General features: G+C 27.3%; 1 protein-coding gene across 1 annotated transcript in view; it reads left to right on the top strand.

Moving 5' to 3' along the window:
• The window catches only part of LOC100215571 (probable DNA double-strand break repair Rad50 ATPase), a 64,861-nt gene that overhangs the window by 27,855 nt on the left and 17,707 nt on the right, over nucleotides 1-19,299 (top strand). The window contains exons 8-11 of the mRNA XM_065800488.1: nucleotides 3,083-3,155; nucleotides 6,865-7,053; nucleotides 13,967-14,108; nucleotides 15,807-16,092. Of these exons, the coding sequence (XP_065656560.1) occupies nucleotides 3,083-3,155; nucleotides 6,865-7,053; nucleotides 13,967-14,108; nucleotides 15,807-16,092 (690 nt within the window). The remainder of the gene's footprint in view (nucleotides 1-3,082; nucleotides 3,156-6,864; nucleotides 7,054-13,966; nucleotides 14,109-15,806; nucleotides 16,093-19,299) is intronic.

Below are 19,299 nucleotides of genomic sequence, written 5' to 3'. Positions count from 1 at the left end.
TATGGCACAGATGACCATGCAAGTTTATATATATATATATATATATATATATATATATATATATATATATATATATATATATATATATATATATATATATATATATATATATATATATATATAAATTTTGTACTAAGGGCAACCAATGAACATTCTTTTTCATTTGTAAAAACTTAATAAAAAATTATAAACTGTATTTATGCTTAGCCTAAAATTCATTTTTGCTTTACTTCAAAATTTTATTTAATGTTCATCTTACGTTAAAGTAACTAATAATTTTTGTTATCACTTTTGTCAAACTAATTCCATAAAGCCAGTCAGTTATATTATCCTTGTGTTTAACCGTTTAAGGTTGGAGGGTGGAAAACACTTATGTTTAATAAAATATACAATTGAAATATACTAATTAGGGTCCGTAATAGACAATAGAACTTTTAATAGACAATACAAATTTTTTCGACTTATTTGTTCATCAAGGTTTGTGTTTCGGAGTTATAGAGTTGAGAGTGGGTTATAACCAATATTAAGTAGCCTCCTTATCTATAGTGGCCTCCTCGGCCTTAAGGATGTAAATAACAAAAACAAAAAAACAAAAAAAAGTTTCATAAAAATGCCAATGAATGCCTTCTCCAATTGACAAAGGTAGAGTAGTTAGATTTGCAGCAGTTTTTTGTTGATAAAGAAGGTGATAACATTAGGTGTCCTATTTTAGGTCGTCTACCTACTATTATTAACGATTGTGCGACTGATTTTTTTAAATGCATTAGTGTAATTTTCTCACCATCTAACTTTTTGAAGAACCACAAAAAAATATTTGGTGCCACCATTTCTTCGATTTTTGACTTTCGCCATAAATCGAGCAATACATGTTTGTCTTGTTGACTCCCCCATATATAAATTGTAATCTTTAACAGCAGTAGGACAAAAAATCATCTGCACATTAACATGTTTGTTTTTATGGTTTATTTTAGTTGCATCAAACCAAAAATTAATTTTGGTACTGACACAACTACATTAGATATAATATGCACAGACCTAGTGTCATGCCATTTATAGACTACAATACTAATTCAAGAAACTCTATAATCAAAATCTTCTTTTTTCAGATCTTTGTTTCTTTTTAAATCTTTGGGAAGATACGTCTTGTTATTTTTTTTGTGATTGATAAAATATCTTGTAATTGCAAATACTCAAGTAAAGGAACAGAAGTGACAAGTTATCAACAAGTTACTTCATGATAATGACCTTGAAAGCATCTAGTCATTTTTCAAACAACTTTATCTCCTAACCCAAAATTGATTGGAGTGACATTAAGAAAGTTTTGACCATTTTTACCTTGATAAACAGAAAACTTAAACAAATAACCATCCATGTCTGCCATACACAATAGTTTATATTCTCTCTTTATCAGTTTTGGATTTTGTTTGAGGGAACTTCTTCCTATGAAAAGAATCGTACTATCATCAATACTGATTTTTTGAGAAATGTTATATAACTTTTCAAATTTTTTATTAAACTTGTCTAAAAGTTTTTCAATGATGATAGTTTGTGATATTCCATTACAAAGTTTATTTCAATAGTCATTTTTTTAATACACAATACTTTGTTTTGACATTGTAAAGCATATAAATTGTTATAAAATAGAATTGATTATTTCGTGGATAAAGTATTTCATGACGAAATCAACTGGATTACTGCATTCAGCAAACTGTTCTTTTTCTGGTCCTATGAAGTATGAACTATATATATAGTAAACAATGTATGTTCAAAATTTTAAAATATATAAATATCACAAAACTTTAAAACAAGAAAATTTCTTAATTTATATACATTTAGTAAATATAATAAAATATAAATGGAAATTGAAAGATAAAACTGTTCTTTTCTTTTTGTATCTTCTTCCAGCACTATCAATATTATATTTAATTTTAGAATCTATTTTGCTGTTTTTAACACCATTGCCATTATCAACTATCTCATTATATGAATGAAGTAAATAGTTTTCTTCACTGAACCTTGTTCAATTTCAATAGGATCAATAATAACATCTTGAGGGAAGTTCTTTTAAAATTATTTCAGCAGCTTCTATAGCACTATATTGAATCTTTAGATTCATATTTGATTATTATTTTTGTTTTTTACACATTAAACAAAAATTTTCTTCACTACTCTTACTGTATGCCTGTATTACCTTTTTAACACTTAAACTAAAAAATTTCCATCTCCAATAAAAGTATGTGAAGATAATTATAATAGGTTTGCTGTTACAAAATAAATACGCTTAAAAACTATTAGAAATTACATCTAAAATGATAAAAAATTGATGACAAACAATTAAATGTAATTTTGTGTTGAAAATAAAGTAAAAAGCTATGCAATGTTTTTACAGGGGGAAAAAAATGGTTTCAAAGAAAGATAAGAGTTAATATTAATGACGGGGATTAAATAAGTCCCGTCAGTCCAAAAAGGCTTATTTGGTTTGGTATAGTTTGCAACTATTATTCTCATAAATAATAACAGTGAAACAAAAAAAATTGATGAAATTACTTTCAAGAAAAATGGGAACTTCTTCTTTAAATAATTAATGTTGCTTAATAAGCAATGCTTATTAAGCAACATGTAGCTGTTACTAAAAAGGGTAATCTGGAAAAATATTTTTTGACCTAACTTTTTAACCTAATATTATCCAAAAAATATTGATTTGAGAAAAGAATAAAGTTAGGTAACTTAATGCTCAATTAAAAACCCAACATGGCTTGTGCAATAGTTATTGGATTACATAAGTTAAGCAATTTAGTAGCAGAAACATGTGAGCTATATCCAATTTAAATATCTAATTTATTATCTACAAAATAGTGGACATTCTTTTATTAATAAAAATAAAATTTTCAAAAAGTAGCTTTATCAAATTTCTGCACATTCCCAAAGATATTTGAACACTTGTCCTCTACTAAATTCCATTTTTTTAATGTCTTTTTTTAAATAAAAAAAGCAATTTGGTAGAGAACACTTTTAAAAACTGAAAAAAATGAAAATATTTTTTATTTATTTTATTAAAATTCTTAAATTGCGTATTTTCTAGTAAACCTGTCTGGCGTGATTCAGAAGATTGCATTTCACATTATAAAAGAAAAATAGAGAAAGGGGAAGAAATGGTATACAATTTTTTAATCTATGGTGTTTATGTTTATTTTAGGCCCCTGATAATAAAATGATCGAACTGATAAGCATTAAGAAGAATAAAAATATTTTTTATTTGTTTGTAAATTTTATTCCAAACTGTTTCTTCGATTTTATTTGTTTCAAAAAGTAAATAAAGGTTCTTACAAGTACTTTACATATTAATATTATTTTATGACTTTTTAAAAAAAATTTTTAGTCATATTTTTAAATAAATTTTGAATAAGTTATTCTTTTTTAATTAAGAGGTTCGGAGTTGGACTCCCACCACGTCCCTGGAAGTACCGCGCTTAACTTAGTTTCTCCGCGCAGTGTCCTTGCTCGGCAAGGTTTGTGTTTCAGAGTTTAAGAATTGAGAGAGGGTTGCACCACGAATAACAACTAAAAAAAAAAAAACACAAAAAAATGAGTAGCCTCCTTGACTGTAGTGGCCCCCCTTGGGCCTTGGGTAGGTGAATAATCTAAAAAAAAACAAATTAGTTTACTATACTTTTTTTAATAAGTGTTTCCTGCTTGTGTTCTTTTTTTGTTTCCAATTGTGAATTTCAGTTTTTTATTTTAAAATAATTATTTTTATTTGCATTAGTTAATTAAATTTTTTAATTAAATTAATTATTTTTTACAATTATTGGCATTACTTGTGCACATAATCTACCTTAACCATTACTTTTTCAATTCTTTTTAAATTTTTTGTACCTGCTTTTATGGTTGAAATCTTTTGCACTTTATTTGAAAGTGGCAAGTGTTGCTAATTTAAAAAAAGGTTTTTCTAGTTTTTATGAAGTTTAAAATATTTGCTGAGGTAGATAAAACAATTGCATTAAGAATAGGGGATAAGTAGATAAAACAACTGCATTCAGTAATTGAGAGTTAAATGCTGATCTTCTTGACTCAATGCATGGGTTTTGCTTGTGTCTCTGTTTTTATGACTAGGCAACTCATTCTATTATCTCCTAATGAGGGTACAGCTCTAAAACTCAGTTTTATGGTTCTGAGGCCAGCTAGTAGTCAGGTTTCCCGAACTCTGTGGTAGCTCTCAGAGAGGCTGATTCCATCAACAGCTGAAAAATATCAAAGTATTAACAGTGCCATGTTGCGCATGGATGGTGTCCCTGTTTGTACTTTTGGTGTGCATTGCAAAAGCCACATTTGGAGCCCTTTGTTACGGCTTAGGGTTTATTATTAGTAATAAGACAGTTGCTTGGGCTATTAAATGGTGTTCTGAGTACTATCTACGCTTTGAGTCAAGTTCTTCAATCTAATTTTAAAATGAATAAAGTACCAAAACCTATGAAACACAAAAAACCATCATCATCACCAAGCTCTCTAAACCTATCATTCACTAATACTCGTGGTCTTCGAAGTAACTTTACTTCTGTTGAGTCTTATCTCTTGCAGTGTTCACCAGACCTACGTGCTCTTTGTGAGACTAATTTGAGTTCAGCTGTTTCATTTTGCAATCTTAGTGTTGATGGTTATCTTCCCTTAATTCGTAAAGACTCCAATAGTCACATGCTTAGCCTTGGCATTTACATTCGTAAGAATTCACCTTTTTGTCATGAAACTAGGTTTGAATCCACAGACTATTCTTTCATGTGCTTTCGTTTAGCACCACTTCACTCTATTGTCTTTCTATTTGTTTTATATCGCTCTCCTTCATCTCAAGACTGCATTCTTTTTGATGTTATTTCTGATCATATTGACCAAGCCCTCTCTCTTTATCCATAAGCCAATATAGTTGTTGTCGGTGACTTTAATGCTTACCACTCTGAATGGCTTAGCTCTAGTGTCTGATACTGCAGGCATTTCCTCCATGGTTTTCTCAAACTGTGCTGCTGCGATTGCCAATTGAAACAGTTACTTCCATATTTATCAGCAAAACAATTCTCCAGAAAACAGATGTCTGTTTATTACTGCTAGAAACCATTGCAAAAAGGTTTTGTCTAATGCCAAAGCCCGCATCTCAAAAATTAGGCTCTCGTGACTTCTGGAGAATCTTTAATACTATCAGTAATAAGGGCAAATCTTAAACTCTACCTCTCTTGTATGGTTCAGACTTTGTCACCTCACCTAAAGACAAAGCTGAATTGTTTGCTAAAAACTATTCATCAATATCATCAATTGATTCCACTAGTTGCGTTCAACCTGATATTGCAAAAAAACAGGTTGATCCATTGCTTGACATTCGTATCACTCCAGCTTCTTTATCTAAAGTAATTTCCTGCCTAGACTCTTCTACAGCTTGTGGCCCGGACAACATACCTGTTATTGTCTTGCAGAAGTGTTCTCTGGAGCTGTCGTTTATACTCTCAAAACTATTCAACAAGTGTTTATCAGAGTTTGACATGCTGGTCTTCTCCATAAGCTTTCTTCTTATGGTGTATCTGGCAACATCTTTAAGATTATTGAATCCTTCCTTTCCAATCATAGTATATAAGTTGTCCTTGATGGACAGCACTCTTCTCCTTATTCTGTAACTTCAGGGGTTCCTTAAGGTTCTATCCTTGACCCTATACTCTTTTTAATTTACATTAACGATCTTCCAGATATTCTCACATCTATGGTGGCATTGTTTGCTGATGATACTACATTTATTCTTGTTGTGATAAGAAACCAACACTCTCTGATTGCTTGGAGGGGGCATTTGAGCTTGAAAAGGATCTCGCTTCTGCTACAGCATGGGGCCCACAGTGGTTGGTGAACTTCAATACAGGTAAGACTCAAATTTCAGCCAATCGTTACCGCAATTGATCTTCCTATATTTATGAACGGTGATGTACTCAATGAGTCATCTACTTTTCATCTTCTAGGATTAACTCTTACTTCCAACCTTTCTTGGAAACCATATATCAAATCAGTTGCAAAATTAGCATCTGCTAAGGTTGTATATATCTTATCTTTATAAATCTCAAATCCGGCCTTGTATGGAATGCTGTTGCGATATCTTGGGCAGATCTTCTAATGATGCTCTTTCTCTTTTAGACAAAGTGCAAAAACGCATTGTAAACATAGTCGGACATGCTCTTGCAGCCAACCTCTAACCATCATCACATCATCGTAATGTTGCTTCTCTTTCTCTTTTCTACAAATACTATAATGGGCACTGCTCTAAAGAGCTAGCTTCTCATTCAATTGAATGACGAGTAACACAAGAATGAATTTTAGTTGTGCCATCAACTAAAATTCATTCTTGTGTTACTCGTCATTCAATTAAGTGTCATCCTTTTTCTGTGACTGTTGCTAAGTGCTCCAAAAACGCTTATTCGTAATACATCAGCTCTTTGGAATTCGCTTCCTTCATCAGGGTTTCCTGATTAATATAATTTGCAATCCTTTAAGTCATCCGTCAATCTTTATCTTGCTCTACAATCTTCATCTTTTCTCTTCCAGTAACTTCCAACTTTAATTAGTGGCTGCTTGCAGCCTTGTTTGAAGCAAAGATGTTTAAAAATGAATAAATAAAATAAAACAATTGCATTTAGAAATTGAGAAGTAGAGCACTTGCATAAGATTTTGCAAAAAATTTATTTCAAAATTTGGTAAACTAATTGTTAGTTAAAATAATATAAAATATTTTTTACGGTTTGCAAATTTGATTACAATAAAGCAATCTATAGTTTTTAACATTTTTTTTTTTTTTGCACCATCACAATTTAAACAAAAAAACAATTTGTTTTTACTTAGATTAGAAAACTCAAAGATGAACTGCATATAAAGAGTTGTGAGAATCGTGTTTTTGAAACCACTGTTGATGAGATTTATGCAGTTGATCAGATGAAAGCCAGTCAATTGCAGCTTTTAAAAGATCAATTACAAAACGAAAAAAGTTCAAAATCTAAAATCATTGAAGAGTATGAAAAGTTAAAAAATGAGGTAAAAATAAATTAATATCTATAACATATAAAATGTCCAGGTGTGTTTGCACCATTAAGGCATTTTTAGTTCTGGGACTGTAAATATAAGAGGGCCTAATCCGGCAGTAACCTTAAAATGTCGATCAGGAACAAGGCTATACTAGAGAGCCTGAGAAAAAAAGTTCTAAATCTGTTAAACTGGTTATGTACAGCTATGTACAGCTATGTAGTGGTTAAGTACAGCTACATAGTTATGTAGTGGTTACGCACAGCTACACTCCTTTGGCCTAGACACCCATATATGTGTAAACCGGTCTTGAATTATATCTTTTAAGAAAGCAACTGTTGTAGGTATATATGCTATTGGGACCATGGAGCATTTGAATCAGATTGATAATGTGTTCACTACCAATAAAAGAACAAAATTCCAACAAATAAAAAAATAGTTTAAAATAAATAAAAAAGGAATCAATATTTTAAATACACTTTTTTAAAAGCACTAATTGCTTATGTTAAACACTAATTCTCATCATTTTTTTTTTCTGTGCACTGACAAGCTTTTAAGGCCTTTTAACTTTTATATTATTTTCTCAATCAAATCTTTTTGCATATACTTTCCAGGATATAGATCATTGGGCATTGACACTTTTGCAAATAGAGAAGTGAAGTGCATGTATGCTCTTAGTACAGTCTAACAATACAAAAGCACCGATAACAATTTTTGTTTTATATTGGAATGCGATATTTAGCAATATAAGCAAACATATATTGTTATATTATAATTATATATTGTTATATTGTTAATTATATTTTTGATGGTGTTAATTAGCTGAAATTAGAATTTTGATACTTTTCTATTTTGAAAATATTTAAAAAAAAACAATAAATAGTAGCATAATTTGTATAATTAGCATAACTTATGTACTATTTATTTAATTAACTTTAAAATAATATTATTATATATTGACTTTTTTGAAGCAAACTTCTTGATCACTGCCGTGAAATCTCTTGATCTAACTATGTCGCATTAAGTATAATAAAGTTAAATCATTTAAGAAGGTTGTCCCATTATTGAATTAAGTTCATTCTTGACTCTTTTAAGGACAGAACAAATTCTTCCTGCAGTACAGTACTAGAGAAAAAACAGTACAGTACTAAAAATTGATCAACTATAGACAAAAAAAGGTTTAAACTTATCAGAAAGCAATAACTCTAGATCTTCTGGGTTACCATAATCCCATCTATGGTTCTTCTTGAGTTTTAGCCTTGTTTTACCTTAGTACGCATTGTTACCTAGATTTTTTCTTTCATTCTTTAATTGCTGTGAATTGACCCCAAAGAGAATGAATGAAATCACTCAAAGAACTGAAACTGAGAAGCATGTAAAAGAAAAATTATCTGTTTCCTTAAAATAAAATAAAAAAGGATGGATAGCCAATTTCTATTGAAACCCTCGTCCTAATACAGCACTGGTTCACACACATCAATATACTAAATGTTCAAACTCATAAGTATACTAAATGCTGATAAAATATGTAAGAATGTTTATATTAATTCAATAAATATTATTGTTAAGTTAAATGATTCAATTAAGGTTATCCTTTCAATTACTTTGTTCACATAGATGGTCACATTCACTAAGATGGTTCTTAACCCGTAATTAATGTTGTCAAGATAAGCCTGTTGGAATGAGAATATTTGTAATTATTAAGGAGAAATGTTGGTGTAAATATTTTGAAAGCATTCCATTTTTATGTTAAAATTTAAATAATAATAAACTGGTTGTTTAATTTAGAATCACTGAAAGCATCAGTTACTTTGAGTAATAATTTAAAGTATGCATATTTATTTTAGTTCATATCATTTCATTCGTTAAACAATCTTTTTGTTATAAATTAAATTTTGAATAAATTAATTGGGAAATATTTTTCACATAATCCCGAGGGTTTTAAGGGCATTAATTTTCAAGGTGATTATTTTGATCTATGGCTTACTATTTAACAGGTCTTACCAATGCGTGGTTAGTGTAAAAAACATAACAGGTCTTACCAATGTGTAGCTAGTGTAAAAAACATAACAGGTCCCACCAATGTGTGGCTAGTGTAATAAACATAACAGGCCTTACCAATGTGTGGCTAGTGTAAAAATCAGTATCAAGTTTAAAATATTACTTTGTAGCAATTTGCATCTTCAGTTAAGTGATTTTTGCCCCAGTATTGTGTTTGTATGATTTCTAAAAAAGTCATTTTTAAAGAGTCAAAAGATAAATTTAATAATTGTTTTTTAACTTATGTGTTTTCATTATAACATAAAAATTTTAACTTAAAAAATAACATAATTTAACACTGGGTTCTATAAAGAAAACTTTTGAGAAAAAGCGATAAAACACATTAAGAAATAAGATCTTTGTAGAATTAATTAAAAACAAGCTTATAGAGATTTTTACAGTGTTTGTTTGAAACATTGAACACATTTTAACTGAGTTTAATCAATTTCTGTTTCGGCTTCTTATTTGAACAAAGTGAAAAGAGATGGTATAATTATTAAACAACCCAACTTTCAAACTAAATCCATGATGTCTTTCCATATCTAATGAATAATTTTCTGATATTATCATAGGGAGGTTACAAAGTAATGATCAGCAAATGCCATTATATTCTTCATAAAAAGGAATGTAGCAGTAAGTTGTCCATTGGCTAACTTTGTCACCATAAATAGTTAAATCTCCTTGATTTATATCTTGTATAAAGTTGTTTCATAGGAATAAAAAGTATCCTATGAATATTTATCTATACTACTAATATACACAGCAGTATAATCAAATGTTAATATTAATAGTCAAATAACCTCCCAAGTCAGGTAAATTCTCAATAAAGTTGCAAATAACCTTGCTTGGTAAAAATTTACATTTCGGACAAGAATGAATTGAACCATTATTGTTCAATAATCTGAACTTTTCTTAAACTTAAATATCAACTTCATATGATAAATGGTAAATTTTTGAAATGGTAAATTTTCTGACTAGCTTATCTAATGAATCTGTTGTAAAGTTGACTAATAGTATATGTTCTTAAAAGATATTTTGACAACTGAATCCAACCATAACAGATTTGAGCTAAACAAAGCAGTGTCACTAATTAGTAATTCATTATTCCCCTTTGTTTTTGCATTGCAGAAAGTTTGCTTAAAGGGTCTTTTTAGAATTTGCAGAAGGAATAGCAGATTAATTAGAATTTTTCAAATAAATATCTACATTTGGGCTGTCAACATTACAAGTTTACAAACTTTAACCACTTTAGAGATCACTTTAGAGATTGTTGCTTCATTTTCATGCAGGTCTGGATGACTTCTTAATGTTATTAATGTTTCATTGCAAAACACAGACAGGTGAAAACTTTATATCTTTCATTTGGCTTTAGATATAAAAAAACTTCTGTTAATTTAGACATTTTAGCAATACTTTTTGATTCAAGGTGTCCAATCATTATGTATACTTTTAAATAAATGGACACGATCAAAAATAAAATCATATTATTTTTAGTACACCATTTTTGTTTTTTTTAAAAACTATGAAACCTCTGAATGATTGTTACCTCAGATAATAGCAACAATATTGCCCCCTTTATTTTTAATTGGCTTGGCAATAAGATTTGTATCTTTCTGTTCTAAAATAAACTCTGCATCAAGTTCTCTGACTGGTAACATTTTGTAAAGAAATTTTGGTCAGCTAAACATGGTTACGAAAGCTCAGTGTAGTATATATATAATATTTGTAATAGAGATAATATACTTTTTTTTTTATTATTCATATCAATAAAAGTATACAAATGCTCATCAGAAATTAACAGAATTTGGTTAGGTGTCACTTATATAGTTACAAACTAGTCAATGAAGTGACTGCTAAAAAACATAAAATTCTTGAGAAGAGTAAAAAAAAAAAAAAGAGCGTGTGAAACAAATAATAATGATATTAGTAATAATTATAGTAATAATACAAAATAATAATAGTTTTTATCTGCTTGCAATCACTTAGAGAGTTTTGGCAGATGTAACTTTTTTCTTCTTGTTTTTTTATAAGTAAATTAGAATATAATTTTTTTTTATATAACCTGCTCTTTTTATATTTAAAAAAAAAAGAATTTATTTAAATTGAAAAAAAACTCTTATTTTCAAATAAAGTTTTTTCTTTTTGATGGTTTTGTGTTAGTATGTTAGGTCAAAAAAAAAATTTAATAAAATTACGTTTAATAATAAATAATCTGATAATTATAGTAAAAGGATTTTTTATGGGTTGAACAATTTATTCTCAACTTTAATTTATTAATTCTACCCTCAACTTTAATTTATTAATTCTAACCTCAACTTTAATTTATTAATTCTACCCTCAACTTTAATTTATTAATTCTAACCTCAACTTTAATTTATTAATTCTACCCTCAACTTTAATTTATTAATTCTACCCTCAACTTTAATTTATTAATTCTACCCTCAACTTTAATTTATTAATTCTAACCTCAACTTTAATTTATTAATTCTACCCTCAACTTTAATTTATTAATTCTACCCTCAACTTTAATAACCCTCAACTAAAATTACCAGGATCTAATAATACAACAAAAAAAGTTTTTTAAAAGTTATGTTATTTGTTTATAACAAGCAAAGTAGAATAAGTATTTCAAAATTTTAATTATTTTTCTAAAAAAGTTATTCTAAAAAAAACTTTTGATTCTAAAAAGTTTTTAAAAGTTGCAAAATGATTATGACTAGATTCGTTCAAAAAAAGATTTTTATGCAATAAAATCGAAAATCTGAATTTTTTTTTTCATCTATAATTTTTATTTTTACTTTATTTTTAGCAGCTCAGGCTTTTTCTTAAATTCAAGTCCTAAAGTAAAGTAAAATTCAAAAACTTTGAAATACATTGTCTATGTATTAGTTATGCAGTAATGGGCTTTTTTTCTTTAAAGTCAAAGAAATTTAAAATGGTTCAAAAGTTAGTTCATGTACATTAACCAACATTTAAGTTGGGAAAAACTAAGGTATACAGAGGCTTAAAATCTGTAAGTTATTAGAGTCAGGGTACTCTGTACAGGTTAATCTGTAAGTTATTTTAAGTTTGGGTAATCTGGGTAGTAAATTATTTAAGCAGCAGAAGTCTTTGCTGAATGATGAATTGCAAGAAGGCAAGAAAAGTGATAATACCTCACTTGAGCATTGACCATAGTAGTAGAAATGAGAGAAAATGAGACCTTAAAATGATTGAACAAAAGTTCAAGCTTGGAGGTAGATTAAATTTTATTACAATTAGATTTTTGCACTTTTTTTTAAAAGCAAAAAGGAATCAATATAAGTTCCAAATAAAACAAAATATTTCCAATAAAATGAAATTAAGCGTGAGGAAATAGTGAACACAATAAGGAGAGGCAGCTTAAGCAGATTTTAATTTAGTGATCAGTTGAATAGTATAAACATTAGGGAAAGATTGTTCAAGAAGACATAAAGGAGAGGAGTCAGGAAGAGTTTTGCTATTAATATTGAAATATTATAACATAATTGCTATACTGCTCTGCAGTAATTTGTCTAGCTACTGTGAGCCTCTGTCTCAGAAGAGAGATTATATTTAAGATTAACTGGCTGTTCTAAGCTAAAAATTCATCTAGAAGTGATGCATTTTTATCAAAACTCCAATATATGGTTGTATTGTCAACAAATAGTGTTGCTTTATTTGTAAGATTGTTATGAAAAGTATTAATATGTGAAACAATATAAGATCAAGATTAGAATATTTGAGGTTACTAGAAATGAATAAGTGTGTTTATCAAGGACAATTTTAATACTGAAACACTAAGAGAACATTCATTAATTTGAATTATTAAATGAGAGTTTATAAAGTTGTCTCAAGATTAAAAGTTTGATAATTAAAGACTCAAAAATTTTTCTAATTATTCATATATATATATATATATATATATATATATATATATATATACAGTCGTCCCCCGGTTAACGAACCCCCCTGTTAGCGAACTTTCGGTTAACGAACCGAAAGTTTGCCCAAAATCCTCCCCCGGTTAACGAACCGGAACTCGGTTAACGAACCGGGACCGCCAAATGGCGTGCACACGCGCGTGAAGGTCGGGCGCGCCGTCCAGCATTCCCCCCTCAGTTTTGTGAGTGTCATGGAAGCCTGGGAGGTGAATGTTCAATTTTCAATTTTTTCGTAAAATTTTGACAAGCATTTTTCAAGTTCAATTCTCAATTTTTTGGTAAAAATTTGACAAGCAATTTTCTTGTTGAATTTTCATTTTTTGATAAGCAATGTTCATGTTCAATTTTTAGTTTTTTCTAAAACTTTGACAAGCAATTTTCATGCACAATTTCAATTTGTTTCAATTTTTAAAAGTGCATAAATCTCAGGTTTCAATCATTTCACCTTTGCCTATTTTATTTATCAAGTTGGACAATTTTTTGAATTTTTTCCCCCATTATTTCGGCAAAATCCACCAATTAAAAATTTTTTAATGGCGGCCTATGGGAAAACGCGTTTCGGTTAACGAACTTTTCGGATAACGAACTAGTTCGTACTCCGAATTAAGTTCGTTAACCGGGGGACGACTGTATATATATATATATATATATATATATATATACATATATATATATATATATATATATATATATACATATATATATATATATATATATATATATATATATATATATATATATATATATATATATATAATTATGCATAATAATAATTCTAATTATAGTTAAAAGGGTAATGAATATATATAGGCTTATATATAAATATATTAGCAATATAGACAAATATATTCTAGTTTTATACATTATTTACCATTTAAAATGATGTTGGCACCATTATGTTTCTTAAAAATGAAATAATAGATCAAATTTTTTTTTTTTTTTAGCTGGCTGCTAATGATAAACAACGTAGAGAGTTGCTGATTGATTTGTCTACAATAAAAAATGAAACTCAAACATTTAAACATAATTACGAAGAAGAAATAAATCGTTTAAAGAGACTACTAGATAAAAATGAGAAGAGCAAACGTAATTTTTTTTTTTTTTTTATATTGATTTTATTTTCAATATGAGTTTTATTATTAATGACAAAATACTGATATTAATTAACAATGATAAAAAAAATTTATTCAGAAGGTTTATTTATTTTTATTTTTTTGTTTATTTTTTTGTTTCACATACTTTACATTTGAAATTTAAAAAAAGCAGGTGCAATTTTAGATTAATTCTATTTTTACAAAACTATTTCTTGAATCTATCTTTAATAAAGTATATTTTGTTTACAAATTACTAGTAGCATTAAGTAAAGCATTAGTTTGTTAATGAATAGTTTAAATGTTAATTTAAAAATTTAATTGTTAATAAATTTTTAAAGCATTATCTAATACTAAGGTTCATTAACTTAAAAAAGGTGCAGATTATAAAATATTTTCAATTGCTGGTATTTATTTGACAATTCTAAAAAATTTTAGAAATTTTCTAGAAAAATTAAATAAATTCCAGGTTCTTTTCACTTAAGATTGCAAAGCAGATACTGAAATCAGATGAATCAGATGCTGTTAGTGTTAGATTTCATCACGGCCTGTAGACTTAGTAAAGCTGATTATCAAACAATTGACATAAGTGAAGAAAAAACTAATGATTATTCAAGTCTCAGTTGATTTATAGAGTTTAAATTAAAGAGTTTATAACTATATCATATATAGATTGTTTAAAATGTTTAATGAATCTGTAAAGGCTACTAAAAACTTCATTCTTGTTTTTATTCAAAAGTAAGGTTTAATTGGTCAACTGGGTAGTCATTATACAAACAAAGAACAGTCAGTGAGATAAGTATGAATTTGTGTAGAATTTTTGTTTCCATCACTCATTGTCCCAATAAAACCTTTTATTGATTAATCTAACAAATTACTTTAGATAAATGAATCTCTATCATACTCCCATAATACAGCTGCATTACATACATCTCTAAAAAACACTCCCGTTTAACATGTTGATTACACAGATTATAAACTGTTTAAAATAATAAAATTGTCTTTAAATTGAGAATATATATATATATATATATATATATATATATATATATATATATATATATATATATATATATATATATATATATATATATATAGACACACACACACACACACACACACACACACACACACACACACACACACACACACACACACACACACACACACCTATAATAAAGGTGTTAAATATACAGTTTGTGGTCAAAAACAGCTCGTAGCTTGTCTATGGTTTTTAAACTGACAAAATTAAGGAAATTAATTAAAATTTAATGTTTTTTTTTAAAAACCGCAAAAACACAAATTAAAAGACTAGAATGTTTTTATATTATTTTTTAAAAATAAAACCATTATGAATGTTTTTATTTTTATTTTTTACTCTAAAACATGCGTGGAGTGTTGCTTCATCAACTATCTTATATCCTGCTGCTACAAGGGAGTGTTGCTACATCGACTATCTTATAGTCTGACTTGTTACGGAGTGCTGCTACATCAACAAAAAAAACACTTTTTCCAGTCTTCAAAATAATTTTTTTTTAAAAAAACCTCAAACTATATATATATATATATATATATATATATATATATATATATATATATATATATATATATATATATATGTATATTAAATATTTTAATGCTGAAAAAGTTCAGAAAACTTTTGATTTTTTTCATTATGAAATTTATTTTATAGAAAAACTATTGTCTCGCAATGAAAAGTTTGAATTTGAATTAAACAACAAAGAGTTACTACTTCAACAAAAAAATCATCAGCTTAATGATTTTGCAGACAGAATTGCTAATCTTGAAAAAGAAAAACAAGATTGGCACATTAAATCTAAAGATGCTCAGTATCATGCTGACTTGAAAAAAGATCTTGAATCTACTAAGTTAAAGTTGATTGCCACACAACAGAGTTGCAAGGATTTAATAAAAGCTAAAAAAGCTCTTAAAGAAAAAGCTGTATCTACAATAAAAGAGTATGTGTGTTGTAAAAATATTTCATAACATGTTTGATTGTTTATTTTTTATTTTTTTCACTTGATTTTTGGGATGGGTGAAGTGAAGACACTATAACTGTTGTCAAAACAACAATCAGGACTATTGCTGTCTTGTCACAAAATGTACTATTTTTTGGGATGGGTGAAGTGAAGACACTATAACTGTTGTCAAAACAACAATCAGGACTATTGCTGTCTTGTCACAAAATGTACTATTTTTTGGGATGGGTGAAGTGAAGACACTATAACTGTTGTCAAAACAACAATCAGGACTATTGCTGTCTTGTCACAAAATGTACTATTTTTTGGGATGGGTGAAGTGAAGACACTATAACTGTTGTCAAAACAACAATCAGGACTATTGCTGTCTTGTCACAAAATATTTTTTATTGTTATTAGTCATGTCATTTTGTGCTGTCATCTTTATTTCAATCATTTTTTTTTTACACATTTTTTTTTTATTTTAAATTTTGACAAGATGATGCATAAACATCAAAAAGGTATGTCTTAAGTATGTCTTAAAATAACACTCGTTATTTATGAGAATGTTTAATGTTGTTATCTTTTGGACATGTAAAATAACACTTGTTATTTATGAGAATGTTTAATGTTGTTAACTTTTGGACATGTAAAATAACACTCGTTATTTATGAGAATGTTTAATGTTGTTATCTTTTGGACATGTAAAATAACACTCGTTATTTATGAGAATGTTTGATGTTGTTATCTTTTGGACATGTAAAAAATGTGTGGAAGTAAAGAAAAATTCTTCAATATCCATTTTCACCTTTGTTTGAATTATATATTTATATAAGACTTAGTGTATAAGTGTGTCTTTTGTGTCACAAGTTTTTTTTGTGTGTGTCAAAAGTGTTAAGACCATCATAGCTTAAATATATATATATAAAAAAAAAATTGTATTATTTTTATATACATGTATATATATTTAACTTAACCAAAAACCTACCTCCATGAACACAAATTTACCTCTTATAAATTTATTAAAATAACTTTGAACATTATTCATTAAAATAACAAAACATTACCTTTTGGACCAACTTTCCGTATAAAATAAATATGCTCAATTTGTTTTAAAAAAAAAATGTTCAACTTCCTATTAAAAAAATAAAGTTTAAATAAATTGATTTTAAAATTGATAAAATAAGTTTTTATTATAGTTAATTATTATTACTGTTATTATTATTATTGCTTTTTGTTATTTTTATTAGTGTTATTGTTATTAATAATATTTTACAAATGATTTACTGTATTTGAAATTTTTTTGTGTTTGTTTATATTGTTATGGATTTAACAAGTTTGAAATTTAAAACAATTGAATAAAAAATTATTCAAAGTTTTAGGGATTAAAGTAAGCCAGAATACATTTTAGGTCACATTTCAGTTCTGTTTTAAGGTCACATATTTGATTCTAAAAATATTCAAGAAAAAACAAGATTTTGTTCAAATAAAAGTCTTACTAGAATTTTAAAAAACTTCTGAAAAAGTGTTCAAATTTTCTTTTGCACAACAAAGTATGTATATTGTGAATTGCTTAATACCGAAGCATTGTTTTTGAAGAAAATTTTTGGAGATAATACCAATAAAATTTTTTGCTACAAAGTATTTTAATTAATTTGCCGATAAAAATTTATGTGTGTGATCTTTGTAATAAGTAGTATCAAATTATCATTCGTATTATAGAATGCTGATATTTGTTCTTCACTTCATGAAATTAAGATTATGGACAATCCCAAATAAGTATCCTCCAGTTATAAGTTAAAAAGTTCCAAAAAGTCAACTTCAGTTTAAAACTTTTCATAAGCTGATACTAAAACTTGTAAACTCAAAAGTATTCTTTGTATGTTATTTGCCAAAATCTTTATAAGTTACTGGAAAATGGATTGCATGTATAGATAGTCACACAAAGGAGTTTGAATTGCAAGAAAATTAAGAATAAAGATGTTTTTGTTTTGGTTGTAGAAAAGTTATATTAAATATAGAATCAAAATTTACAAAAGATTTTTTTTAAATTGACTTTTGAATTTTCAAACTTTTTTGTATTGCTGTATTTCTATTTAAACAATGGCACAATTTATTGAATCTTTCTTTGAAGAAAAAATTTGATTTTGTTTTTAATAAAAGTTCAAAAAATCACTTTATGTGTACCAACCTCCAGCACTATATCACATATAAAAACACGTAAGAATATATAAGATAAGAATCACATTGTAAAAATAAGATTAGAATATAAGATACTTTATATGCAAGATGAAGCAAAACAAACAAAAAAATTTTGAAATCAGATTTTTGGAAGGCACTTATTTTAAAAGCATTATGTCAAATTTTTCAACTCTTATTAATTGAACATAAGAAAAAAATTTACCAAATAGTATTAAAGTTTATTGTTGCAAATGGGCAATTTTTTGACTACAACTGTTAAAAGATTTATATTTAATAAAAATTTAACCAGAGATTTATAATTTGTATAAGCTTTATAAAAGATATAAAGTCTGTTCATACGCTTATAATAAAGATATAAAGTCTGTTCATAAACTTATAATAAACAAACTTAAAAACTTTATTACATCAAAGATAAATAACTTAAAAACATTGTTTCATGAAAAATAACAACTTAAAAATGATGTTTTATGAAAAATAAACAAAACATAAACAAAAATAAACAAAATGATGTTTTATGAAAAATAAACAAAAACTTTTGTTGTTGTTGTTTTATGGGTTACTGTACAATAGGTGTGTTGATTTTCACTTTTTTTTGAAATTTTATGATGGCAAGTTTTTTTTTATTTTTTGTAAATCAATATGCAAAACATGAAAATAATTTTTTGTTTAAAAAAAAAATATTTAAGCTACTTTTTTTCACCCTTAAACTATTATTTTTTTAGACTTAATCTCTGAAGAAGATCACATTTATTTACCAAACTATGTAGTAAACTAAAATTTAACTTGGTGCACATAATGGTGGATTAATGTTATTAAAAAGTATTACTATAGTAACACAATCTTTTATTGGTACTTAAACAATCAAAGCATAAACAAATCTTTTTTATAAAAAAAAGTTATATAAAGATGTGATATACCACCAAAACCAGCAGTAAATCAACTTAGTGACTTGATTGAAAAAAGTTCAGAGTTTCTTCCTTCAGAACTCCCAACTTCCAGAAGTAT

This window comes from Hydra vulgaris, chromosome 06 (genome assembly GCF_038396675.1).
Source record: "Hydra vulgaris chromosome 06, alternate assembly HydraT2T_AEP".
NCBI lineage: Eukaryota > Metazoa > Cnidaria > Hydrozoa > Anthoathecata > Hydridae > Hydra > Hydra vulgaris.
The sequence above is the reverse complement of the archived record's forward strand: the minus strand, read 5'-3'. Positions and strand labels throughout refer to the sequence as shown.